Source organism: Cygnus olor, chromosome 14, assembly GCF_009769625.2.
Source record: "Cygnus olor isolate bCygOlo1 chromosome 14, bCygOlo1.pri.v2, whole genome shotgun sequence".
Classification (NCBI taxonomy): domain Eukaryota; kingdom Metazoa; phylum Chordata; class Aves; order Anseriformes; family Anatidae; genus Cygnus; species Cygnus olor.
The window spans coordinates 641,185-667,931 of NC_049182.1; the positions used below are offsets into that span (position 1 = coordinate 641,185).

Genomic DNA, 26,747 nt, shown 5'->3' on the forward strand with positions numbered 1-26,747 from the left:
CCCCGGGGCCGGGCCCGCAAGATGGTGGCGGCGCGGGGCGGGCCCTGCGGCGGGCCCGCGGGCGGGGCAGGAAGGGGCGGCCGGGCCGGGCCCCGCCATGGGGGTGACGGTGGAGGTGCACCGCGTGTACCGGTACCCCTTCGAGCAGGTGGTGGCCAGCTACCTCCGCAAGGTAACCGCGGCCGCCCCGGCCCCGCCTCCCCGCCTGCCGCCGGGGCTGCAGCGCCTCACGGCGGCGGCGGCGGGGCCGGCAGCGGGCAGCGGGGTGTGCCCGGCCCCGCCTCGCTGCTCGGGGCGCCGCCGCGGGGCTGCTCCGCGTGTCGGCGGCGCTCCCCGCGGCCCTCGGGGCTCGGCTGCCCCGAGGGGCCCGGCGGTGCGGGGCTGTGCGAGCCGGGGGCTCGGCCGGGAGACCCGCGCTGGGTTCTGCCCCGGCCCCCGTCACAGCTCGGGGCGATACGCGCGGGCCTTGGCCTAGCGGGGCAGTGCGTTCGGGAGGGTTTGCAGTGAGAGTGTTTTGCAGCGGGGAAGGCTGCGTTAGTGCAGGTAGGTAGCGTTCCCATGTGGGATCCGTCCTCCTACATTTTCCTTTTGAATGCTGCTGTCTCAGACCCAGCCTCCGAGCTGTGCATCAAAACTGCCCTTTCTGCTGGTGTTTTCCTTGAACAATAGCACAGAAATAGGGATGAGGTGTAATCTTTATTAAAAACTGGTGCTGGGCTTTTGCCCTCTGGCTGCGACCAGTTCTTAGGAACACCGAGGTGAAAAACAGAGCAGGCCCCATGACGTTTGGTTTGGCCGCGGGTGTTTAAACATTAACGATAGAAGTGAGCGGCGGTGTAGCACGGGGTGTTTCCTTGGCACAGAGCCCCGAACTTGTGAACGTTTTTGTCAAGACAAGATGTTTAAACAAATGCTGACTTTGGGCTGAATTCACCCTTGTTGCAGCCGACGTACAGGCGAGGAAGGACGTACCTGTGCTGTGGGCAGATGCCGGTTCCCTGTTGCCCGCTGGCAGAGGCCAGGGTCTGGCGGAGCCGATGCCGAAGGGAGCCCAGAGCGTGTCCATCCCTGGCGGAGCAGAGCCCACGCGCCCCGCAGCAGAGGCAGCCCCGGCGCGTCAGCGGTGGGTGACGGCCGGCAGCACGCTCCTCGCTGGCACGGCGGGCAGAGAGCGCCTCTTGCTAAGGAACTTTGCATGGGAAATTGTCAGGCCCTTAACAATGGGATCGGTTTTATGGGTTGTGGTTGGAGTACAAAGCTTTTCATCCAAGAAATAACAAGCTTTTTTTGCTGAAAGCTTTTGAAGACTGCATTGAAACTTGCTGGGGTCACCAGGCTTTTGCAAGTGGTCTCGGTGGGGTCGGTTTCCTGTCTTCATTGCCAGTTTCACGGGATAATGACTGACAAGATACATAAATCTCTAAAAGATGTGGTGGCATGTTTTTGTTTCAATTGACTGCCTCTTTTTTTTTGGTGTTCAGCTCATTATAAAAGGGAACTGAATCCCTGTAGTGGTGTCTTGGCCTGTAATGAGAACCAAATATGTTTTATGTGGAACTCTTACAAAGGAAAAAATTCAAAATTTCTTCGCAGGCTGAAATGCCAGAATTTTGAGTAAAAATGCTTTGTCTGGACTCTTTCTCTTCTGTTTCTCTTAATCATCTACAGATGTTCTTTTCTTGTCCTAGTACAGGACTTTAGAAAGATGCATTTAAGGTTTCCTTCAAAAAAAGAAAAAAAATGGCAAAAAAAAATTTTTTTTTTTGTTTTTGCCCTGCTGCAGAAAGCCTGAGCTATATATTTGGCAAGCTTGGGTAGTCAAATTTACTAACCATGTAGTTTAGACTGCCACACTATGGCTGACTAATGGATGTGCTTTGAAATATTAATTCGAAAGCTTTGAATGAACTTGGAAAAGAAAAGGCAGGAGGCATCTTTTGCTGGTTTTCATGAGTGTTTGGGAGGTAGCCGTCAGAAGAGAAGCAGAGTTCGTGCTTTTCATTGTGAAAGATACAAACCAGAGTAAAAATACACATAGAAATTGTATTCGGTAGTATATGTCTATATGACTTAAGAAGGGCAGTTGGAGATGAACACTGAGGCTAATTATCAACACCAGAGGCGTAGAGCAGAGGTTAAAATAATCCTCGTTTGTATGTGCCAGCAAAGTGCATCACTTGCTTTTAACCAGGAATTCAGTATGATTGAAGGATTGTCATAGTTACTCATAAATCCCATAGTTAAAGTTGATTTTCAGTGCTCCCGATCCTGTTCTTTCTGTCAAGGTCCTGCAAGTTGAGCCGCTGAGTGTTGTTATGTTGCAGAACAGGGTGGGAAGGTGCAACGGGGCTTGCTCTCAGAGGAGACCACAGTCAGGGTTCTTCAAGGGCACGTTTGTGTCAAGTCATCTCCTGGCTCACAGAAGTCCCATGTATTGCCTGTACTGGGGCATTTTCTGTATTGACTGCATCTTACAACCTCTCTCGATTGATCACAGAAGTCACGAAGATCACTCAGACTATGGAAGGAGTTGGTGTGTTTTGTTCCTCACCCCCCTCAATCCTCTTCCCCCTTACACACCTTTCAGGTTAGGTTTAAAGCTCTGCTGCACTCCGCAGTAAAGTTTTCACCCAGCTTCTCTGAAAGTGTGCCCTTACTGCAGAATGTTTCCTCCACTTTGATTAAGAAATCAGTGGTCATCAGACGGACAGCCTTCTACATCAGATACTGAGGTATATATTTGGATGTCAGTTCACAAGTACACTGGAAAACATTCTGCCTATGTCATGTATTTCTTGAGAAACAGGATCCAGGTCCTGCAGCTCACGGCAGTCGTGGAGCACTGCTGGGCTCCATGGACGATGCTGCCCACATTTCCAAGCCCTGCCGTAGCTCCTGATGGGGAAGGGCAGGTAGTGGCCCAGCTCCATCCCTCTTCAGGGACGTGCTGAGTGAGGTGGACACACGGTGGTCCGCAACGACATCTTTCTGTTGTGTTACACCTTTTGGACACCTACAGCGTAGATGAGGGAAAATCCCACTGGAAAGGTGTGAAAGAAGTTAAAGCCACAACTTCCGATGTGCCTGGGTTCTCATGCCCAGTGTCCAAGGCAGAAATGCGGCGTTCCTGGACTGGCAGGGAAGGGCGCGCTTACTGTGCCTCTGTAGGGTGCGGGGCCCGGGAGCTGTGCTCTGCTCTGCCGCAGGGGCCGCTTGGTCGTGGAGACCTCACCTCGGACTGAGCCCACGAACAGTAAATCAGACTCAGTTCAAGTGTGACAGATTGATTTGTATTTGAAATAAATGTATCCGTATGTGAAAGGCTTATGCATTTATTGATTTTTATCGCAGTAAGTAATCTACGCAGTGGGTTTGCTACATTTTTTTTTAATTCACGTTTATTCACAACCACCACCTTTCCAACCCAGTAATAAAGTGAAGGAATGTGGAAAGGTTTAGCTGATTTTGCAGTGTCACCAGTTCATTTCCTTGGTGTTGAAAAAGAATCAGAATATTTATGAATTTAAATATTATTATTTTTTGCAAGTCTTTGAAGCTGTCATTTTGATTTATGTGGGCTCCATTTGATCTTGCATGTAAAACCAGCCCTTCATTGCTTTGAAATATTTCATTTTTATACAAATCATTATGTGTAACCTGCAGTGATTTCTCTCTGCTGCTAAACACAGTGCTGCTTTTAAAGGTCTGCTATTTCCCTCAAATAACTTCTAAGAAACATCACTGTGGTTAGAAACTGCTGCTTTTGATAAATGATCTTATGCATTCCAGTTAGGAAAGGCATGTAGGGTCTTAATTCCCTGGATTCGGAGTGATGACTAATGGAATCAATTCTGTTTGTTGTTACTTATAGAAAACAATCGATACATTTGCAGGAAGACTGAGTAAGGGCACAGGAATTACTCCGTTTTTAATTGGCAGTTTTTTGCAAATGGGGAATGGAAAGCTTCAATTTCAGTAAGCAGTGAAATGTGGCAATAACTGTGGTAACTGCTCAGGTACCGTGCTGGAAATGCGGAGGGATTTTCTGGATATGGGACTCAGCTTCTGAAATGCTGTTCGCGGGTGCCACGTTTGTAGCTCTAAGTCTCTAAAATGGACTCGGCATCTTTGAGAAACACTCATGACTGGCAGCCACAGCTAAAAAAGAAAAAAAAAGGCTTTTTAAAGACACTGACGAAGTCAGCTTCACGGTTTCTGCTGCTGATGATTTGTTTGGGGTCTCTTTAGAACGACGGAGGGACGGACGTCTCTGAAATAAGCAAATCGGGAGTCTCCCTCCTCGGAGGTGTTCGGGGCCTGTCTGGAAGTGGTCCTGGGTGGCCCAGCCTGAGACCCCCCCGGGGTCCCCGCCAACCTCAACCCTTAAGGCGTTCGGAAGTCACTGGAAGGCAATTTACTGAGGGAACTCGTTGGAACTACCTGTATGTGCGGCGTGGATACGCAGCGGGGTTCCAAAGCCCGAGGAGCGGTGGTGGTCTCTGTAGCGATGGCAGCGCCGGGGCCGTGCCCGGGGGGCGGCCTGTGGCCCCGCGGGGCTGGAGGGAGCCCTCAGCGCGGGGCCGGGCCGGGCACGGTGCTGGGGTGCTGGGAGCAGCCCTGTGAGGAGCGGGTACGGCAGGGCTGGGGCTCGCTGTGCTCCGCTGCCCTCAGCTGTAAGTCCGCGGGGAGAGGAAACCTCGCAGGGAGGCTGGGGCTGGCTGGCAGGTCTGCTCCCGTGCGTGGCAGGCTCGCCGAGACGTTACATCTGCTTGTGGACTTCTAATGTTATTTCCTTTTCTGAGCCGTGTAGGAGATTGAGTCTATTTCTGTTTAAGTACTTGTGTAATAGAGCCTGCTATTTAGTGAAAGATTTATGTAAATGGTTCTCTGTTTCACACGATTGGGCCTTACGGAGTGTAAGTTACGTTGATAATGCAATTATGCCAGTACTGCCATTTCAAAGCAGCGTGTTGTAGGGAAGACTCCAACTTCTGTGTAGAACAGGACTTGAAAACCTTGCGCTTTTAAAGTCAACTTTTGTTCTGCAGCGAGAAGAAGCAGGAGAGCTGGGCTGTAGAGCAGCCTCTTCTGGAGTTGTCAACCTTTTTAGCTCAGAACCGAAGATTTCTTTTATGTCAGAATTTTGGAGCACCTGTTGTTACGCATTGTAATTGCATTACCCAAACTGATTTGGTCTTAAAATGCAATTTCTCCACCTTTTCTAAAGCTCCCTATTATGTTCAATGCTGATTTTAATTTGATGTTCAGTATTTCTCCAGCCTGGCATTTTTATTACCATGGATGCTACGGTAACTTTTGAGTATTATTTGAGTTCAATAAATTTTCTTGTGCTTTGAATTTTAGATTTTGTTTTTGACATAAGTGTTGGTTGCTTTGTGTAGTGGAAGTAAGGTCCTTGTAGCCCTGTCTGTCTCGTTTCTATCCAGAGGGGTTTTATAAGTTCCAAGATAACCGTACATCCTTCGCAGTCCTGGTCTTGTGCATCCATTCCTTGCATAGCATACTGCCCTGCAGGCAACCTGCACAATTTTGGCATAATTCCCGTGCGCTGGGGTCCCGGACTGAGAATCTCTGGGGGCAGCTGTGAGGAAGGTGAGGCCGCGGCGATGCCCTTGGTCCTGCACCCAAGTGCCGGTGCCCGGGCGCTCGGCACGCTGCCTCTGCTGCCTCGTGCTCCTGGAGCTGTCGTGCTGCCGAGAGGCGTGCAGGGTGCGAGGGAGGTGTCTGTGTGCGGCGTGTGGCACCAGCTGGAGCCTCCCCTTCAGGCGTTTTTATCCTAGCAGTGTTGTGGGTTTTCTCTTCTGTTCTAATCTTACTAAGCTAGTCTTACTAAATTCTTCCTAATTTGAATGGAGTCTGCAGACTGTTAATGTGAAGCAGCTTGTACCTGCTGAGAGAAGCTATGAGACTGCTTTTGGCTCTACGAGTGACGTTAGCCGTTTGCTGTTAGCCACGTGGCGAGCAGTAATGTTTACCCTGTGCATTTTTATCCCAGTACCCCAGTCCCATGGATAAGCACGTCATGGCTGTAGAAACAGTGGAAGAGAAAACAGGTAAGCTGCCTGACTTTTCTTAAAAAGCTAACTAACGCTTCTCATAACCTTCAGTGTTAATTTTTTAATAGCTTTATTTCAGTAGATGCTGGGCACTGCGCACAGCCAGCACATCCAGCATGCAGGAATCCTAGGCATAAGTGAGACTGAGAAAATATTTAACCTGCCCCCAAAAGCATGCGTTTTAGCTGGATTAAGCATTTGGATTTTTAGCTTATTCTGAGGCTGGCAGAGATGACTTGCCTACTTTTTCTGCAGTACATTCTTCTGCTGTGCGGTTCCCTGGCACTTCTGTGACGATTTCCACCCGCAGTGCTCTGCAGACCAGATGTAAGGCTGCTGGAACTGAGCACGGTGAACGCTGGGGTCAGGCCTCAGGCGCTCCGCAGGCATTTCGCTGCCTCGCTTTGCAGGTTCCTGCCCCTGGGGACGCGTCGCTGTCCCACCGCGCGGCGAGGCGGTTCCAGGACCCAGCGACCTGCGCAGTGGCCCCGTAGGGTGCTGAGAGCCGGTGCACCCGGACCCTCAGTCTGCCGCTTATCAGGGTTCCTGGAATACCAAAAGTTAGACGTTACCACTTCCCAGTCGTATTGACAGGAAAACAAATGTGCTCAGGTCGGAGCATGGTTACCAGATAAAGTCCAGTGGTACTGCATGGGGCTGTTTCCCAGTTGCTGAGGTTGCAAGATCTGTTTGCAGTTAGGCGCTTAAAGTAACGTGCCTGTGAAGAAGTATTAAACTGTTATGCCACCACGTGGGAATCAAATACTGTAGGACTTAGCATAGTAATTATTCCCTTCTTCTAAATACTGGATAAGGGATTGAATTCTTATTTGGAATGAAGTAAGAACTTGTCGACTCTTAAGTCTTACTACCAAATGCTTGTTGGTGCTGTTTGTCATACATTTGGAGATGTCTTCTGTCTTGCAGCTCAGGGTTAATGGTGGCCCTTAGTGAGGTTGCTCTGAGATTAAAGAAAACAGAAAATTAGTGCTGCCGTGGCATTTTTTTCAAAGGGAGTAAACCACTCGTCTTGGAGAATGCTTTTCTGTTCTCTGTTGCATGGAGATGCTTCGTGTTATTTATGTGATGTGTTTGTTCCAGTCCTGAGAACCAAACCCCATGAAGTTTTCATTTCACAGACCCAACCAAACGCTGTTTGAGAACACACTCTTTTATCTCTGACAAGTCTTTAACCTGGGCTGCCTGCCAGTTGGGTTCTCGTGTGGTACTATCCTGAGGTTTCTGTTCTTGATCTGGGTCATTAAATATTAAAAGGCAAAGTGGTTCTAAAAGCCAGCCATTTTTTGAGATAGTAAATAACTGTAATTTGTTTCCTAATAGATAGTTTTGTCCTTGTCGCTGGTCCAATTCAATACAAAAATAAATGTGTAACGAGGCACGGCTGCTCTGTAAGTCTTGCGTGCAGTACGTTTGCCCGGAGAATGAGCTTGAGAATATAAATCGGGGCGTGGGTAGGAATAAAGGGAAGCTTCAGTCCGCACGTTGGCCCGGCAGCTCAGGGGCCCGAGCGCCTCCCTCGCCCCAGCCATCAGTCGGTGTGCGGCAGGGCAGGGCAGGGCAGGGCGCAGCGGCAGCGCCTGGGGCTCCCTGCGGCCACCGGGACGGGGCCCTGAAGGCTGGCACCGGCACCGGGACGGGCCCTGAAGGCTGGCACCAGCGCTGGGATGGGGCCCTGAAGGCTGGCACCAGCCCGGCGCTGCGTGCTGCGGGGCTTGGCCACCCGGGAGCATCGGCACGGGTGCAGGGAGATGTTTGTGCCACGCGCTGGGTGAGGGCGCCTGGGTGCAGCGCTGGGTGCAGATGCCCTCCTGAGGCAGTGCCCGTAGCAGCCTTGCTTACAGCCCTGTCTGGCAAGCAGCAGGCGTACTCGGTTATACTTAAAAAATAAATAAGTAAATAAATAAAAATCCTACTGCATTGTTAATTTGCCAGCATTTCTGCTTGCACATTTGCTGTCTGTGAAGTCTCACAACTACTTTTTTTTTTGAAAAATGGTAATATCTGCTGCTGTAACTCTTCCCTTCTGACTGACTTTTATCAACAGATTTGTCTACAGGGATTATTTACCGGAGGAGAATTGCAACGTGCAAGAATGTGATTCCTGAAATCCTGAGAAAGGTAACTACTTGGAGAAGTTCAGTCAGGTTGTGAAACCTTAATACCTGCCTGTGGTTTATCTTGTTTAACGGGATCACCTTTCTTAATGATATTTTCTTTTTGTTAGAAAAGTTACTTTTAAAGAGAAGTTGAGAGAAAAAGGTTCCCTAAGAACAGATGTAACTTGAATGGACAAAATTGTAGCCTTGAGTACAGGAAGATGTAAATGGTGCTGGTGGTTACCTTACAGGTGGCAACGGGCTTTTAACTTCCCTACCTGGAAAAAGTAAACCCACTTTAAACTGTCACCTGGGCCTCGGTGAAAGTGCAGCTGTTCCCCCGCCTCCCCAAGCAATAATCCTATTGCTGCCAGCTGTCCCGATCCTTGTGTGGTAGATGGTATTTTTGTAAAAGCCCAGTCTCCCAGAACTCAGGAGAAAACTGCATCCGCAACAGAACTCAGAAACTGCACCCGAAGCCTCAGTGAGAAGAAGGCAGCTAATAATAAACACCGGGCAATATTTCGGTGCTGAGCTCATGTTGGATGTCTGATCCATGACTTGGGCCGCACTGGGCTGTAGTCTCTTACAAAAAGCCACTCTGTAAGGGAATCCGGAGGGAATTAAAACAACACTCAATGTGCCTCTAGTGTGTTACAAGTTAAACGTGGCATCGTAGTGTCCCTATAGAGAGGATAAGATGCAAGTCCTTAAAGGCTGTAGGAAGCGTAAGGACCTGGGGTGTGCAGTCCCGTGGTGTTTCGCTCCTGTGCCTGTTGAGTAGCGGTCCTTTCTGCACAGTTCGTGGGAGAGGACTAACCTCGATTTATTATTTGTTTGTTGCAGAGTATCTCGCAGCATACAGCCTGTACACAGAAAAGTATATTTATGTTTACGCGTGGGTAAATAAGTGTTTTTCAAGGCCTGCATGCTTCAAAGTATACATACCTATTTTTTCCTGATACTCTGAAGACTCTGTATGTTTCTGCCTCTAAACTTGTGTTTGTCTTTTCCAAGCCTCACCCGCCAAGGAGAACATATCATTGCCCTATACATGCAGAATGTAAAATAAACCGATGGTGAGATTTCCTTCCCTTCCGCAGCCCACGTTGCCAGATAAAAGTCTCGCCGGTTGACGATTGGGCTCTGGAGGAGGCGGCTGGGCAGGGCAGGGCGCCGGCTCGCAGCGCTTTGGGAGCCTGGGGCCGGCTGGGGCAGGGCTGCCCAGGGGCGTCGCGCCGCCGGCCGGGGTGTGCAGGGGGGCAGCGCCCGTGGCCCCCCCGTGTCCCCATGGCCCCCGGGGGGCGGCTCGCAGGTAACCCCGCGGAAGTGGGCTCTGTCACCCCGGCTGTGAGTGAGCCGTCGGCAGCAGGGCAGGAGACACGAACGGTCAGGTAACTCAGTGCTGAGTAGTCCTGCAAGTCCGGCTGGGGGCTGAGCAGTCCCCAGGAATTTTGGAGCGTTTGCATGGCCTTCAGCGGGTGCTGAGGAGGTTGGCTCTGCTCGTCAGGGTGAGCCAGAGCTGATGTCCCCTCCTCAGTAATCCTCAGTCTTACCCTCTGAGGCTATGAGCGTATGCCAAGTACTGAGAAGTGCTTCTACCCTCTCAAAACACTTTTTTTTTTTTTTTCTTTTTTTTCCAAAGCTCCAATTCTTCTACTTCCAGGTCAGTGCCTTAAAAGTGCCCGACATCTACCTGGAAGAGGAATCTTGGCTTAATATGCAGAAAAGAAATATGTCTATGAAAACTCACTGTCTCACATGGACACAGTATGCGTCCCTGAGCGAGGAGTCTGTCTTCAGAGAGAGCTTGGAAAACCCGAATTGGTGAGTGCCTGCGTGCCTGCTCCAGGCTGCTGTGGTCCCCTGGCCCTGAAAGTGTTTTCTGTTGCCTTTTGAATGCTTAGAAGGGTCTGAATAACAATTCTTTGGTGACTCTTGACTGTGTTTAAAGCAGCTACTATAAATGTTCTGTGGCTTTCCGCTGGCTTCTTCAGATGCTGGGTTAGGTTCTCTGGCCAGAGCACAAATAATCGTCGGAAATTAATTTTCCATGTGCTCCTCTGCAGTCATAGAAGGCTGCCCCGCTGTTTCTGCACAGCAGGCACAGCCAGAGCATTCACTTTGCTCTCATGTCTACCAGCAGATGCTTGGCTAGCAGTTTAAAAATTATCAGCTACCTCCTGCTTGCCAGTTGTTGGCATGGAGCATTCTTGCTCCCAGACAATTTTTTTTCTCTGGTGTTTGGCCTGCCATGACCCAAAGATGTAAGCTGGCATGGGACTTTGCCTGGGAGAAAGACAGAATTGTGTTTGTGCTGAGTGGAGCACAGAAATGTCTTAATGCATGTTTATGACGAGGTAGGAGTGGAATTTCTAATTCCTGCAACAGTGAAATGAGCAGGTATGTAATACATGCAACTGTCTTTAAAAATAGATCTGTTTCTAGCTGATGTCAACCCCATTAGTTTTTACTGTGCTCTGGTGTCCACTGTAATTAGTCATTACTTCTGCCTTGTGATGTTCCCTGGGAAGTGTGGCAGGGTTGTCCAGCAAGGTCTGCCTGGCTTCTGAAAGCTCTAAGGATGCTTAAGAAAAAAAACACAACTTCAGACAAAATTCAGTTTTGGGGGGTTCAAGCATTTTTGAAAGCCCAGTGCTGGGACTTTGCTGTTCAAGGATATGTTCCTCTTGCTTTTAAATCATGCGGTTTCAGAAGTTTGCTGATCTCCCCTGTCCTTGCACTGCAGCCTTACAGAGGGATAGAGCCTGTCCCACAGCTTCCTCTGGGGAAGACGGACGTTTCTCTGCACCAGCACTGCCTTGCAGCTATAGGTGTTGGTGCTGCTGGTGCAGGAACTCGGGCTGCCTCAGCCGGTCAGAGCCCCCCGCCCTGTTTTCAGGCCTGTTCCAGGTTAGGAAGGATGCTGTCCTCGGCGTGTTGCTGCCTCTGCAGGCTCGTGCAGGAGAGCTGCCCCCAGAGGCAGGCGCTGCTGCTTGCTCTGACCGTGAGGCGCCCTGGCACTCGGGAAAGTGGAGAAGTTTAAACGGGGTTGTGTAGCTGGGCTGCCAGCAGCACGGTGCAGCCTCAGCAGTGACGCAGCCTCTTCCCTGCCTGCTGGGCGAAGCTGCCCCTGGAGGCAGGCTGTGCGCTGCTGCAGGGCCCCCCGGCCCCCCGCAGTGCTGCCCCTCCTTGGGCATCGGATGTGACCAGCGCTGGCTGGCGAAACGGGCGGGTCTGCCATGGGAGTGCCAGCTGCGTGCGTGCCTACAGCGATGGTTACGTTGCGTGTGATGCGTGAGCGGTGCCCTGCAGCACGGATCGGGGTTAAAGATCTCCCGTACAAAAGCTCCCTCTCGTGAAGGGCCAGGCACTGGATGTAACTTCTAATTTAGTTTTGAAAGCCATGCAGGCTTTGGAGACCCTCCTTGACACTACCTGAACAATATCGCTAGACTTTTTGTACTAAAGGCGCTTTAATTAAACTCCCATCACGAAAACAATTAGACCAAATTTGCCGTACTTAACTAGTCAATAATTTAGTAGTTGGGTCTCATTAATAGACTTCACCCTGTGACTGTGTTGTAACGATGCAGCATTGCCAGCTGTGTGCTACAGAAATCAATCTGAGATCAATATTTTCCTTGAGCTGCCCTTTTTGGTCTCCGAGAATGGTGAAACAGCAAAATTAATAAGTCAATCCCGGCCAGCATAGCCGGGCTCAGGGGCGCCCAGTATTCACTGCTGATGTGCGTCCTGTGCCTGGGGGGAGGCTTCTCATCTGCACCAGCTCCTTCACTTGAGCTCCGTGCACTTTTCTTCTTGATGGCTTGCGTATATAAAAAGTGGTTGTAGCCTGCTGGGGGCGTCGGCGGTGCCGGGCTCACGCGAGTGCTTCTGTGGCGGGAGTGGGAAGTTGTTCACGTCGGACCTCTTCCCGCTGTTATCACTGCCTCTGTCCAGCTCGATGTCCCGAGGACCCGTAGAGTCACACAAGCTTTGTTTGCTGTTTCTGAGGTGGCCTCCCGTGAATTAGAAGCCTGCGCTCCGTTGCCCGTAGGTTAAAGCGCCTTGCTGGTTCAGTCCTGCCTCACGCGAGGCGCGTGTCGGCCGGAGCTCGCTGGCGCTGCTGCTCCCCGGCACTTGCAGCAGCTCCCGTCTCGAGCTGCTCCGGGAGCCGTGCTGCCCGCGACTGGCACGCACCTCGTGCTGCCCCGTGCGTGTGCCTCCGAGATCCTTGTACAAAGTGGGGGGGGACGGGGTGATGCCTTGCTTGGGAATCGAGACAAAAACGTTCTAAAGGAGGTTTATGTTTAGTGTTTACTAAGTAGGCAGAGAAATAAGTTGCTGTTATGTTCCCGTTTTGTAGGACAGACTTCACACAAAAAGGCAGAATATCGGTTACGGGGGCCGGTTTGCTCAACCGTGTGTTGGAAGCTTTCGCTCAGTCATTCTTAAAGCAAGGCGTGAAGAAGGTAGGTTTATCTACTGCCTGAACCTCTTCCTGGAGTTACATTCTAAATGTTTTCAAAGCACTGCATTGTCTGGGATTAAAACTAAATTGGTGTTTTAAGCCTGGATTCCTTACATCTTTTAATTGTTGAAAAAATATTTGACCTTTTCTTTTGTCTACAGAGAACAAGCAGAACAAAAACGGATTTAGTTTTATTATGGTAATAGTTTTATTTCAAATACATTTTAAAGCATGGTATATATGTCTGTATCAATTTCTGTAATTCATTCTTATTCCTGATTTCCCCTAGGCATTGAAACAGTTTTTCTTCCTAATGTCTTATTGTACCAGCTAATACTGTAATAATAATTTGCAGTTCTGTAGCACCTTCACGCTGAAATAGTCAAAAATAGGCAACATGAATTTATATCATGTCACACATTTTTCTCCAGTAACATTAGATATTTTTTTTTTGGCAGCTTGATGTATTTACAATAGCCACAGTCAATCTCCCTGTAGCAGTTCTGTATACTTCAATAGTTCTGTCTTTCAGCAAGAATTATGAAAGAGGATAAAAGCTATCCAGTAGTGCATCCCAGAGGAATTAGTGTTCAAAGGCCTCAGTTTCTGGGAGCTGTGTCATATTGAGAAACTGGTTTTAACGGCAGTGTCTCCTGTAGCGCTCACTGGGAAATGCAGTTACATGGAAGTCCTGGTTTTGGATATTTGTGACTTGGATAGGTTTGGGGGTTCAGGTTGTGATGAATAAAATGTTTAAAATTTGTACCTGCTGAAAAAGGAGCAAGAGAAGTAGCTGAAAGGAGTATTTAGTTAAACCTTTTTGATGTAAAGATGAGATTTTTTTTTTTTTTTTTGCCTCCCACACAGTTTGTATATTATTTCAGATGAGTGAAAGCATATGCTTGAGCCTGAAAACATGGCAGTTTCACAGCTGGGCTTATGAATCTTATGTGTGCGAGACCATAATGAACCTACACTTACCGTTATCCCATTGTCATTAGTTTTTAAGTTATCTAATGGAGAAATTTGTTGTTCAGGTATACTTAGAAGTCCAAAATCAGATCATGCCTTATGCCATTCTTCAATTTTTCATGGGGACCGAGCGGTTAGTACTGGTAAAAGTTCTATTTTAAAAATGTATTTATTTTTATTTTTGATTTTAATGTGTCCGTACCGGCGTCCTGTCTTTCCTCCCTTTGGTTCAGTGGGTATGCGAGCACGCAGCGTGGGCAGCAGCCTCAGCCCTTCCCCGAGCATCGCTGGGAGACTCCTCGCTGGCAGTGCGCTGGGCAGGCAGCTCAGCCTCTCCCTCCTGGTTTTGGAGTCTGTGCCCCAAGAGCTGTGGATGGAAATGTAGTTCAAATCACAGCATGACCATTTGTTCATTTGCTTATTCTTGATAACAGTAAGATCCCTGTTGTTGCTTTTTAAAGTGGGGGGGAAAAAAAAAAAAGGAAAAGCAGACAACTGTGCTGGTGTAAGCAATGAAGCAATAGCTGGGTAATGAAACCCGTCCTGCAAGCTTAGGGCAGTGCAGAGCTAGCAGATGAGACAAACTAGCTCACAGTATATCTCAATGCCGCATTAGAAATCCTTTAACAATTTTGGCTATGTCTGCAGAGCTCTGAAAAACACAAACGGGTGTCTGGTACACATGTACGGACTTGCCTGTATTTGTTTTTTTTCTCTGTAACTTCGGTCTCTCTGTGGCAACAGCTGTGTGTATGCATTTCATTTCCTTTAAGCTGCTAGATAGGGTTTCTTTTGTGGCTTGGCCATAGAGTAATTTTGAGATGCATTTTACCCAAATGTAATAAACGGCAACGCAAAGGTATTATATAAAGGTATAAAAGAAATGTCGCGTGAGTGACAACGCTTGATAAACGTTCTCTGGGCTTCCATTGTGGCTGGTTTACTTCTTATCTTCGGAGCCCGGTCTACATCCTTCCTAACGGTCTGATCAAACAGGTGCTTTTCTTGCACCTGGTACGCTTGGTTGGGAAAGGTAAGGATGTTGCTTCCAAAGCCAAACCATTATTCCTGCTTTAGCTCCTCAATCCGGACAGCAGTGCGCTTCTCCATCCCTGTGATGGAGTAAGGGTGTAAGAAAGCAGTGGGAGGCAGCAACCAGTGTGGGGCAGAGGAAATGGAGAAGGGAGTGAGCTACCTGGAGAGCAGGAGAAAATTGTGTAGTAATCTTAAACTTTGTGAATGAATACAAGAAAACAAATATATTCACACAATCGGTGTTAAATGTCTCTGTGTTATAGAATGAGAGGAAAAGTTAGGATTAATAGAGCTATTCTTGGACGTGAAAGGCAGTGATCTTTTTAATCATTGTGTTTGTTACTGACATGGGTCTATTCTGTAGTGGTTTTTTTTAAGGCATGATAGAACAACCGTGATGTTACTTTATTCCAACTGTGAACAAAACAAACAAAAAAGATAAAATTCCCCTTCCCTGCTTTTGTTTGTAGAAGTCATGGTGTGTTTTGGTGGAAATTGCAGCATTTATGCTTTTTTTTTTTCTTGCCTGTTCAGAAAAACTATTAATGAATGATACGCACCCAGATAATGGCCAATAAACCTTTCCTCCTGAATAATTTAAATGTCTGAGCAGATATGCCAGTAAACCCCAGCTGCCAGGACAGCCTGTTCTGGGTCTGTTGGCGCGGGTTCTGGCTCCCTTTGGAAAGGGAATCGCTCTGCAGCGGGCGAGTAAAGGCTGGAGGAAGCTTCAGGCCAGGGGGGGTGCTGGAGACCAGCAGTCAGCTGGTGCGTGTGTGCGCGAGGGTTCGAAGCTTAAAACACGACCTGATCATCCCATTTTTCTCTAAGTTATGATGATCTCTGCTAGTGTTAAGCAGTACCAACGGCAAAATTAGGAGTGATTTTAAGGCTGCATAATGAAGGAGCATGTCTAGCAATACATTTTTGTTATATTGATATATGTTTTATCCATTGCCTCTTAAATGTTGCAACATTTCTGTCATTTTCACTTTTTGATTTCTTTTTTATATTCCTTTTCCATTACTCAAATATGTAAGGGGTACAAAGTAAAGAAAGGCTGTAACGTACTGTTTGGTAAATGGAGCTGAGCTCAAATAACAATATTTAACTGAAACATGTTTTGTCATGGTTACAACAAGAATGCAAGGTATTAGGTGCTCTTTTCAGAGGCAGCAGAACATTTTCTGTTAGTCTGTTAAAACGTTACCCTGCTTTTGTGCTGGGAATGGAAATGGGCTGTGCGCCCGTGTGTATTGCCTTCACATTAAAACAAGCCACTTACACTTTCCTGCATATCGCTTAACCTCTTGCTTAAAACTGAGTGTTTGTAGGTGTGGAGCACATTACAGACATAACGTGTGCTCTCTGTCCCAACCAGCTGGGGTTCCAGTTTGGCTCGTGGCATATATCTGGATACAAACATAAGCTTTTCAAAAGGTCCGTGGTGCGGCAAGCTCCTCAGACTGCCATTTCAGGTTGCCCTAGCTATGCTGTCACCCAGCTGCTGTGTCTCTGTGCCCGCTTTGCTGTGCAGCGTGCTGTCGGCAGTGGCAGGGCGGCCCTTGCTGGAGCAGTCACCCAGAGGCTGGGCTGGAGTCCGCAGCGCTCCGGCTGCGTGGGTGCTTCGGGCTGCTGCTGGGATCCGTGGCAAAGCACGGAGATGCTTACAGCGCGTTGGCTTCTCAGAGCAGAGGAGTACCTCCACCTTTGAAAAATGGAACTACTTTATGGCTTGTCAATCAAAGAAGCTTTTAAGCTGTAGCTGTAGAGGTGCAGAGTTTAATGGGTAGGCAATGTTTGCTCTGCATTTCGAGAGCATCATTGCACTCTAAGTAGTGTAAATTTAGCTCCTTTAAGCCTGATCTCCTGGGGCTGAGATTTAAGTGTTTGAACTTTAGTTGAAAGGAATATATTGATTAAGCTTTGATTTAGTCATTCCTTGCCGAAAAGATACTCGGTAATGAGTTGTACCTGCCCTTTTGTATTTTTATTCATTTAATGGATTCCCCTCTCATTGCCCTTTTCTTCCTCAACACTTTTCTGCCTAAAAGTCTGCAGTGCTACGAGGAGAAATAAAAGAAAAAGCAGTTGTCACACTGTGAACATAATTGACTCAATAAATAACATTTTTAAATTCCCTAGGCAAACCTCAGTCCTCACGTATGTCAATTAGTGCTTTATTCTGCAAACAGTGGCATGTCTGGTTTAGACTGATAGGCTAAGGTAGTCAGCTCACTGCCTTCTACAGAGAGTAGCCATGGAAGAGGAACTGGTTTTTGTAGATAGATCTTGTCCGTCTGTTATGGAGATGTGGAAAGAAGTTCTCCTGACCTGTTTGTTAAAGTTAATTGTCTTTTTTTGTTTTCTGTCATGATGGCTCCAACTGAGAACCCCCTTTTCATTTATCTTGGTAAACAAAGAACATCCTAGGGTAAGCCTTAGTCCCACTCAGGTTATAGCTAAACTCCAGGCTTGCTTCTTGTGTCTGCAAGATCTGACCAAACATTAGAAGCAGGGCTGGCAAATGATTGTAATTGTCGTACAAGGCACGGGGGAGGGAGGGATGTTTTAGATTTTCTTCTCTACAGTGACTGATTTTGCTTTTCCACCAGATGCGAAGCTGCTTTTTCTCACTTTGTACTGAACCTTGAACTTGAATTCATTTCAAAATAGGGAAGAACTTTGTTGTGGAGCAGTTTCTAGCCCTGATATGGGAAGAGCACTTGGTACCATCAAAGCTTCCCCCAGATTTTTAGGTGGCTGCTCTGTTGCCAGCACTGTAGTATACCCAAACAGTTGTTGCTGGTTGGTAAGCACCTCGGGCTAATCTGCATTGCACCACCCCACTCCAACAAACAAACAAACAAAAATCCGAGATTCAACCTAAACTTTGCTTTAATAACAGCTTAATGTTTGACAGTTCCTCTTCCATTCACAGATCAGTCCTTTAGAAGAAACATTCGCTCTCGTGGTCCTCTGATGGTGTTTTTGACTGTGTTCAGTATTTCTTTCCTGCATTATAGAAATACTCATATGTAGAGCTTTGATTCTCGTGTACCCGATCACTTGCAAAGAATACAAGTGACAGTATTTCCATTTTAAAGGAATTTCTCATTCTCATTCCTAACTGAGTGCCCTGGCTTCATGCTGCCTTGCCTTGGAAAAATGTGGAAGCTGCAAAGAGTCTTTTGTCTTCTCCAGGTTCGTGTCTGAGAAGTCTGCGTTGTAAGTGCTGTTTGTGCTACATTGAGCTAGTACAGGATCATAAAACACAATTCATTTTAGGGTTTTACTGGTATATTGTGGGGCCGTTCTTTCTAATGTATGAAATAGTTATATTGTGTGTAAAGTTGGCATTTATTTGTGCTTTTTTTCAGGGTATTAAAATAATGGAGACACTTCTTCAGGAGCAGTGTGGTTGATTGCATTCTTTATGAGCTATTGTAAGTGCAGCATCCATCTACAGATGAGGAAAATTGTTCAAAGCTTGTGATAGCTATTGCACATTGTGGTCTTTGTAATTCTACAAATAAACATTTTTTTTTTGTCCATTATAAATAGCAGGCAATTTTTATGGAATTTTCAAGAAAAATAGTGATCTACTACTGTGTTAGGCTTAACATAATTCAGAAACTTTGGAATAGTATTCATTAAGATGACTCTTGTGTTCGGTCTTTTGTCCTCTCCGCTCTGTGAATATATGAGTGTGGAAGTCTTGGTAAAATAAGATGTTGTTTCTATCTAAAGATTTCCTCCTGAAAAGTAGTATCTTCAAGGTTTATCCGTGGAGGGAAAGTTTGGTCAACTCTTTAAGTAGCTTCAGAACAAGAGCAAATGGCTGTTGATTACCTACTAATAAATGTTCTAAAACCTATTTTCTCTGCTTTTGCAGGAGAAAATGCATCTGTGTAGTTTCCTTGGAACAGCGTATCTTCATTGCCATCGGAATTCTGTGGCTGTTATCTGAACTTTGCTGGTGCCATTTTATTGAGGAAAGAGAATTTAATGTGCATAGGAGAAAAAGACTGTAGACTGCAAACCTGTTACAGAAGACTAAGGAATCATACTATTTAAGGGAATGTTGATCTTGAAAATCATGGAGAAACAAACGCAAGCTTGGAAGCAGCAGCATCTTGTGAATTTGTTCTACAATCTCTAGAGACTAAGCCTTCGATAAGGGAACGCAGAACAATAAAATAAAATAGCCCTTGTTGCTATGAAGAGACCCTTGTCTCGTCAACCAGTTGCTTTGCATCTTATCAAGGGAGGTGCAAGCACGCCCCGTGTGCTGTTTATTTCACAGCTTAATTCTGTGGGGTAGAGACTTCATTGTACAAAAATGAAGCTCAACTTCAACAGCGGAGTAGGGTTACTATTCCCTGCTTGAGTCAACATTGCTCATTATTTCAGCCCTGCTTGCTGTGTTGGAAATGTTTGGTTATTATGCTCCTGCCAGTGTGATTATTTTCACTTGTAAGACATGCCTCAATACAAGTTTTAAATTACATACATCTGAATTCTTTCAGGAAGTATTTTTCTCCTGTTGCATCTGAACAGGGGAAGAAAGTCGTAGGAAGACTGGTGAAGTGCAAGAAAAGTTCCCAACAGTGTCTCATTTGCTTTTCTTCCTTTTGTTATGTGCACTGCAACAGAATAGTTTTATTTCTAAACTATCTTTGAAAATTCAGGTAAGCACAGACCAGCTTCGATACCTTTACTGAAGTTGGTTGACACCACACTTGAATTCAGATGCCTTGAATTCAGTGTTCTTTGTGGAGATTCGAGCCCATTAGCTGACTGCCATAAAGCAGAAGGGCCAGCTTCATTTTTGGGGGCAGGTTGGGTGTTGTTTTCTCAGATGCGATGTGAACCCTGGCTGGGCTCTTCCCTTCGCTGCACCCGGGTGCGGTGTGGCACTGCCAGGCGTGGTGCCGTGGGCAGCGCGTGGCTCAGCTGCCTGGCCCGGGGGGCTGCGGCTGCGGGGCGAACGCTGGCCCCTGCCTTGGGATGAACGAGATGAGACCTGGGCCTTTATGATGGACGGATTTTTTATTGGCACAGCAGAACAAGATACTTCCCTTTTTCCTTCTTATTTTGGTTGGTAACTGGCTCCTGTGAGTTTAGACTCTGGATGCCAAATGGTACATATTTATGAAACGTAAAGGCCAAGACTAAATACATTCATTAACATATTTATTCTTCTTGAATTACTGCTTTGTGTGCCTGAGGAAACTATCAAATTACTTCCTTTTTAGTTACAAAGAACAATTTTAGGAGTAACCTTTTTATTCTTGTAGTGCTATGGATTTTGGGATTAGGATAGTAAGCATATGCATTCTCCCTCCGCCCTGAAAGTCTGAGTAGTATGTGAGTAATAAAAGTCCAATGAAATCCAGTCCCTGTTTCAAAGACTAAGTTACCCATCCGCACGCTGCTGGGTGCCTCACACAGAAGGGTTAAGCCTTCACCTGGGAGCAGGCTGCTTTTGGGGAGGCTGGGGATTCTGTTCAGGGTGGTGGATCTGTCCAGACGTCGCTGGACGTGGAAGGACCACCTTGCCTCACTGCTTCTGGACCGGCTGCAGAACACCCATGGTGAGCCTGCTCCAGGTGGCACGCCAATGCTGTGGGAGGCTTTTGATCCGAAGCCTTCCCAGGACCGTGTCCCTTGTTGAAGCGGAAATCCTGCTGCAAGCAGCTGTCCACCCCTGCCTTCCCTCCCACAGCATGGCGGTGGGTGATGGGAAGAGCCAGGGGCCATGGGCAGTGGGGTGGACGGGTCCCGTGGGACCCCACGGGGCAGGCACGTTGGGATTTGGTGCTGTGGGTGTGGGAAGCCCCAGGACCTAACCGGAACTGCTCAAACCATGAGAAAGCTCGTTGGTAATTTTTATGTAATTTTTCAAATGTTTGAAATTTTTGTCAGCTGCAGTCATGACTGTTTAAGTGGTGGCATGAGTTATTCCCGGGGCCCAGATGGTGCTGGGGGACTTGAGCAGCTCTGGCCCTCAGAAATCAGTCCCAGCACTTCCACAGACCTGCTTTTCTAAATAACAGGATGGCAGCAGAAAAAGAAATACTTTTTTTTCAGATTGTTTTATCAGAGTAGTTAATACACACTTGCTTAATTCTAGGAATTTAATTAATTCTTGCTTAATGTGTGGACTAAAAATACACACAGGTAACTTTGGTCAAAGCCCTGAAATGACAAAGTTAAATTTAAAAATTGAGAAAATTAGTATTTTATTCTCTTAATTATTGTACTAAAGAGACTCTATGAACATTTCCATTAAAAAGTCATCTTCTCTGTCTGCTCACCAGCTCTTGTCTCTGGTAGATGAATGCCGGATGTCAGCTGGAGTTCATTTCTCTGTTTGCGGTATGTTTGTGAAGCCAGCCACCGCGGCTGCCCAGCTCGTCTCGCTCAAGATGTTTGCTGTCTTGCTGGGTTTCATTTCGCCTCACTGCCTGAACCCCACGTGGCTCTCTTAGGAAAACCTTAGGGTGCTTTAACTTCATGGATGTAGCAGAGCATTTTCATAATGCGCTGCATTTATGAACAGTTTCTTCTTCAGACATCTCCTGCTGTGCTCAGCCTCTTGGGTGAAGTCTCCAAAGCCCCCCGACCCTCGCTGCGTCAGGCTGGGCCGGGTGGGGACGTGGTGAGGACGTGTGAGCCAAGCAGAGAGCGGGGACATGGGAACCTGGAGCTGGCTTTGGAAGGCAACAGGACATTTAACGATGTAAAAGAAGTGCTGATGCTCCTGGCATGACACCACCCCTGGAGTCACCTAAAACCCCCTCGGCTCCAGGTGCCAGCCGAGCTCTGGGGGCTCGGCTTCACGCGGCCAAAGCTGCCTCTGCATTACTCCTTCCCTTCTTTCTCAGCTGCCTGCTTCCCTCCTCCAGCGGGCCAGATGATTCGGATTTTCTAGTCTATTTACTGTAAACGTGTGCAGGTGCCTTAAATATCACACCCTGGCTGCTGGCTGAGGTTTGGGAGAATCACCATAAATGCTGCAAAAAAGCCTGTAAGTTTTCAAACCCTTCCTTGCTGTGACATATGCGCAGCTCTGTGTATCCAGAAAGATGACACATTTTATTACATGAGGAAATCCAACAGTTGGCTGAGGAAAATAATTTCACTAGGAACAGGTTTCTGCTCCAGATATTTAATTGTAACAACAACAGTGTCAGGATCCGATGGGCTGCTTTTGTTTGGTTTAAAAACAACCCCTTTGTGTGTTCCAGGTGGGAGCTCCAGCGAGCCCCACGTGGCACTGAGGGGGGCTCCCGCTGCCCCGGCCGGGCTGGGGGCTCCCTGCTGCCCGCAGCTGGGCTCGGGCTCCGCGCTCCGTTTCCTCAAGAGTCTGGGACGCTACTTGTGCCCGAGCACAGTCACCCGTGTGCTCTAAAAAGTGACTTTTACCCCCAGGGGAGGCCTGTGGGTGCTGCGCGGCCCTGCACAAGCCGCTGCGCGGGGTCGGCCCTGCCTGGCTCCTGGTTTGGTTGCCCCTGGAGGCCCTCCTGGGGCTGGGCACAGGCACGGCCATGGCCGGGCGCCACCTCTGTCTCCCGGGCTCACACAGAGGGACCGCTGGGGCCTGGGGGAGCCACGCGGGGCACCTGGGGACAGGAGACAGGAGGGGTGGCAGCGCCTGGCCCCGGGTGGCCCTGGCTGGGGGTGGGCCCCGGGGAGCGGCATGGCAGAGCCGCAGAAGGTGCGAGAGGGGAGCGCGGCGTGAGGGGACTGCGAGGGATGAGGCTGGGCCGGGGGGACCAGGGCGTGAGGATGGAGCAGGGGAGAGGCAGAGCCGGGGCCTGGAGGGCTGTGGCTGTGGTGGTGGCCCAGCGGTGGCCGTGACGCAGGCCGGGTGCTGCAGCTGCTGCTCCTGGCCGGCGCCTGCGGGCCTGGGAGGCTGGAGGACAGCACCCGAGGTTTGTCCTCCCCGAAGTGGCCGCTCACCTCATGCTGGGGAGCTGGCGGCTCTGAAGTATGCGGATTAATCAGACCCCGTGCTTTGAAAAGGCTCGTTCCCAGTTTTCAGGTACGTGTTTTTTTTTTTTTTTTTTTTTTCCCCCGTTTGTTTCTTGTTTTGTGAATTCTGTTTCATGTTTGTCTGCCTAATGATCCAAACACTTCTGTAGGAGTGGCAAGATTTAGAGCACTTATCTATTTTAACATTAATTAGTTGCCTTATTGGGAGCACTAACGGGGCCCTGGGGAAAGCCAAGCTTGTAGCTACCTTTGCTGTGGGAAGAGCTTTGCCCTCTGGGGAAGGAGCTGAGCAGAAAACCTTCCTTCAGTAAGCCACGGTGCCCGTCTGTCGCCAAATGAAGGACGTTGGGGTGGTGGTCCCCCAGGGCGCAGAGGGAGCAGGCAGAGCCCAGGCCAGCGGTTTCCATTTATTTCCCCTTTGATTATTGCACAAAGTGCCTACTTTTAAGAACAGGAGATGGACGAGCCCCCGATGCGGTGAGCCTGGTAAACGCTCGCCGTGCTGGCGATGGAGCCTGCCTGCCCCCGGGGACGTTCCCGGGAAAAGTGGGAGCCGCGATCCCGCGCTCCTCCCGTGCAGCCAGGCAGTGCCTCAAGCCGTGGAAACGTTTAGAGCGTGTCCAGCAATTAAAGCTGTTTTAGGGAAGCCTGCTTAGGAGAAGAGGAAAAGCGGGCGAGGAGCTGGTGTGGATTTGGGGAAGGGGTGCGGGGGGTTCATGGTGGAAGGGGCAGGGATAGGGACAAGATCCCGACCCACCTGGGGAAGCGCGGGGTTCCTAGGACTGCCCGGGCATTTTTCTCCCCGGTGCTGTGGTCGATGCCCTGTGCAGAGCACAAACGTGGCAGGGCGCGGGGCTCCTGGTGCCACGCACCTGTGCCAAGATCCCGCTTCCCACTGGTTTGATTTTTAAAACTTTTATGTCCATTGGAAATTTCTCAGTATCTTGCCTCATGGTTATTTATGCAGACAAAATCTTTTTGCTGAATTTGACTGGAACTATATTTTTTTTTTAATTTAATTTTTATTTTTTTCTTCCAGTCAGTAAACTGCTCTTCTTCACTGCAGACCAGAAAACCTGGTTTGGCTGGGAGCCTAAAACAGCAGACATGGGCAAGCAATGAGCAGACAAGAGACCAATTAAATGCAGAACACTCTAAATCCATCTAATGCCATTATGCTTTGTTTTGCATTAGCTGAAGAAACAAAGTGCCCAGATAAAAATGGACTCTGCAGACTGGCACTGATCTTTTGTGCTCTTTAGAAATCAAGTTTTTAAAGTGCTGAATGTGTGGTGAACAGTATTTTCCTTCAAAAAAAATCAACAGAAGTTCCATTATACTTTAGAAGGAAATAAAGAACACGCATGATTCAGTCCTTTCAAAGGGAAAATAATTTCATTTGCTCCCACAATCAATTAGGAACGCCTTGTGAAAAGGGACATTGCTATTGAGAGGCAGGATGTGTTTCAGAGCGTGGCATTGAAAAAACTGTCACATTTGCTGCTGCCTTGTAAACAGAAAGTGTTTTAAATGTTTCTGACATTTGGAGGGACATCACTGTAATCTTAGGTCACTAACACTGTCTTTGTGGGGAAGAGACAGTAAATTTCCACTGATTTTTTTTTTTTAACTGCCAGACGCCAGGCGCATGAGATATAAATTGTTCCAAATGTCAGGAATGGCTCTGCTTTGTGCAGAAATCGAATGATTTGGCCTTTAAAGGCACAGGCCACCCTCCCATGGACGTGGAGGATCTGCCGCCCGCCCGGGCTCTGCAGAGCTGGGACCTTTCTTGGTGCCCGAGCTGCGCGCCAGGGCGACCGGCACGGAAACCTGGAAATTGCCGTGTGCCTTTGGTGTCGCTGGGGCTCGCTGCCGACGGTCTTGAGAAAGTGTTTGTGTACCTAAAGGCTACGGAGGGGTTCCCAGGACCTTGGCTGGGGTCCTGCTCCGGGGATGCGAGGCGGCTGCAGCACATTGCTGCCTCCTCCTCCTCCTCCTCTTCCTCGGCGGCTGCTGGGAGCGGTGGGGGCTCCCCCGGAGCTGTGCTGGGGGTGTTGAAGGACCTGGGGCCTGGGGCACCTCCGCTTCAGGCTCCCATCCCGGCAGGAGCTTTTCGGCTTCTGTGTTGGCCCTTCCCTACCGCTTCTGTCCCATTCTCCCTCACAGATTTCTGGTTTAATAACAGACTGTGCTGGGGATGTCCGGACCCAGGCTCTGAGCACAAACTTTCCATTTCAGTGGCACGTTCTCAGATTTCTCTGTAGAGTTCCTTCAAACCCATTTTTCACTTGCTTTTGCTTTGATTCTCATTTGTTTTAAACATCAGAGTCTTCTGCCAGAGAAGCAGACTGGACTCTCTTTGGCAATCTTGGTCTTTTCCAAAGCGATGCGGAGAAGCTGTTTAAGTGCCAGGATTTTATATGCTTTTTCCATTCACCGCTCAGAAAGACCTTGCAATACGATTGCCCTGCCTTGATTGATTCATTCTTATTATCAGCCCTGAATTATTTGCAGAGGTAAATGACAAGTCTTTATTTTCTCATAGTGCTTTATCTTTTTACAAAATGCATCCAACAAAGTTGCTAATGGAAAAGCTTTTAACCTTCCGCGGCAGCGGGTGATCTTTGCCCATTTGTGCTAGCGTGTGACACGTGGAGCTGGCTAATGCTACATGCCGCAGAAAAACCCTGCTAGCCGCCTTGCAGCCATCCCTGAGGTTATTGGCAAATTTAATAGACAGCCCAAGGTGACTGGCACAGCAGCGCGGATAAATTGTTTGCTTCAAAAATTAAAGAGAATAGAAAGGACAAGTGTATTCCCTCGCTTCGGAGGCAAGGATGCTTAACTTGTGTTTCCCGACTGCACGCATGGCTTTCCAGGGAGCCCGGACGGCAGGAGGGGTGGTGCCGGCTGTGCCCCACACGGGAAGGAAGGCAGCCGGGTCCCCGGCCCCGCAGCACCGCAGGGCACCGCGCCGGGGGCTGGCCTGGGCACTGTGCTGCCGCCCGGCGTCCCGCGGCGCTGTGGGTGGCGGGGGCTGGCCGGCACTGGGCTGGGGTCCGGGGGTGCTGCCTTCGGAGGAAAACAAGTCGGTGTGCGTGAAGCAGAGCGGCCAGAGCAGTGAGTGTGTGAAGCAGTGACAGATGTCAGGCCTGTGACACGTATATTTATATACAGATAGAAACGAAAAAAGAGAAAAGCCAAAGACTTTGTTTTCGGAGTCTGAGGAATGCATTTCACCTGTCCCCAGCTTTGAGACCTGCAGTTGCCGAGGCGAGCAGAGCTCCAGGCTCTGTCCTTCCCAGGACGCAGGCTGAGCACCCAGAGCAGTCCCTGCTGCACGCGGGGCGAGGGACGGCACCTGAGAGAGACGGAGCGGTTTGGTGCGCCTGGTGGCGGGCAGCGCGCCCCGCTCACCCCGCTGCTTCCCCGCTCACCCCTCGCTGTTGCAGAAGTTTTCTCTCCGTGTGCAGCCCCTGGCTGCTGTCAGGGCTCTGCCCAGGAGGCTGACGGGCTCCTCACCACCAGGTCTCTGCGGGCACTGACTGGTACCAGGGCAGCTGCCGACAGTGGTGCAGAGCCGGTGCTGGTCTCTCCCCAGACTCAGCCATTTGTACGAGCGCATCGTTTTCCCGGCCGTTTCACGCAGTTGCTGCATTTAAACAACAAGATGAACTCTAAGTATAAATTATAATAATCTCTAGCTATGGCATTTCTCTCTGTCCTTCACTCGCAGGGTGACAATTTGTCCTGTAATGATGGAACAGATGGGGGGGAAATATTAGGAAAATTAGATCAAATCGTGGTGTAATGCCACGAGATGACTCAGTTCTATTATGGTGTAGTCTTACAAAAACAGGATGTTGAACAAAATGTACTTTTATAGAAAAGGTTTTTAAATGTTGTTATTTCTTCCAAAAAGCTGCACAAACACTCTTCCTGATCTATATCCGTGTATAATGTTGCGTTTCTTTATTTGGGCTCGTGGTATCCTCAACGACTTGGTGGGAGGATACCGACAAAGGGATGATTGTGGAATGGCCCCACCAGTACCAGCATTTACGTGCT

At 48.6% G+C, this 26,747-nt stretch overlaps 1 protein-coding gene across 4 annotated transcripts; it reads left to right on the plus strand.

The window, feature by feature from the left end:
* Nucleotides 1-55: 55 nt before the first annotated feature.
* PRELID2 (PRELI domain containing 2) lies at nucleotides 56-20,073 on the plus strand. 4 transcript variants are annotated; one of them, XM_040573293.1, is made up of 7 exons: nucleotides 56-172; nucleotides 6,017-6,074; nucleotides 8,143-8,216; nucleotides 9,861-10,021; nucleotides 12,564-12,669; nucleotides 18,056-18,121; nucleotides 18,571-18,669. In XM_040573293.1, the coding sequence occupies exons 1-6, from the start codon at nucleotides 98-100 to the stop codon at nucleotides 18,098-18,100; spliced, it is 519 nt and encodes a 172-aa protein (XP_040429227.1). In that variant the 5' UTR covers nucleotides 56-97; the 3' UTR covers nucleotides 18,101-18,121; nucleotides 18,571-18,669. The 4 variants fall into 4 exon arrangements, with proteins under 4 accessions (XP_040429227.1, XP_040429226.1, XP_040429229.1 ...); XM_040573292.1 differs by lacking the exon at nucleotides 18,056-18,121 and having other exon boundaries at nucleotides 18,571-20,073; XM_040573294.1 differs by lacking the exons at nucleotides 56-172; nucleotides 18,056-18,121 and adding an exon at nucleotides 329-543 and having other exon boundaries at nucleotides 18,571-20,073.
* Nucleotides 20,074-26,747: the final 6,674 nt, after the last annotated feature.

Bases quoted from the DNA above. Each gene is read 5' to 3' on its own strand.
- PRELID2 (XM_040573292.1), top strand. From the start codon at position 98: ATGGGGGTGACGGTGGAGGTGCACCGCGTGTACCGGTACCCCTTCGAG. The intron at 173-6,016 runs GTAACCGCGGCC...TTTTTATCCCAG, and splicing joins TGGCCAGCTACCTCCGCAAG to TACCCCAGTCCCATGGATAA. The intron at 6,075-8,142 runs GTAAGCTGCCTG...TTTTATCAACAG, and splicing joins AACAGTGGAAGAGAAAACAG to ATTTGTCTACAGGGATTATT.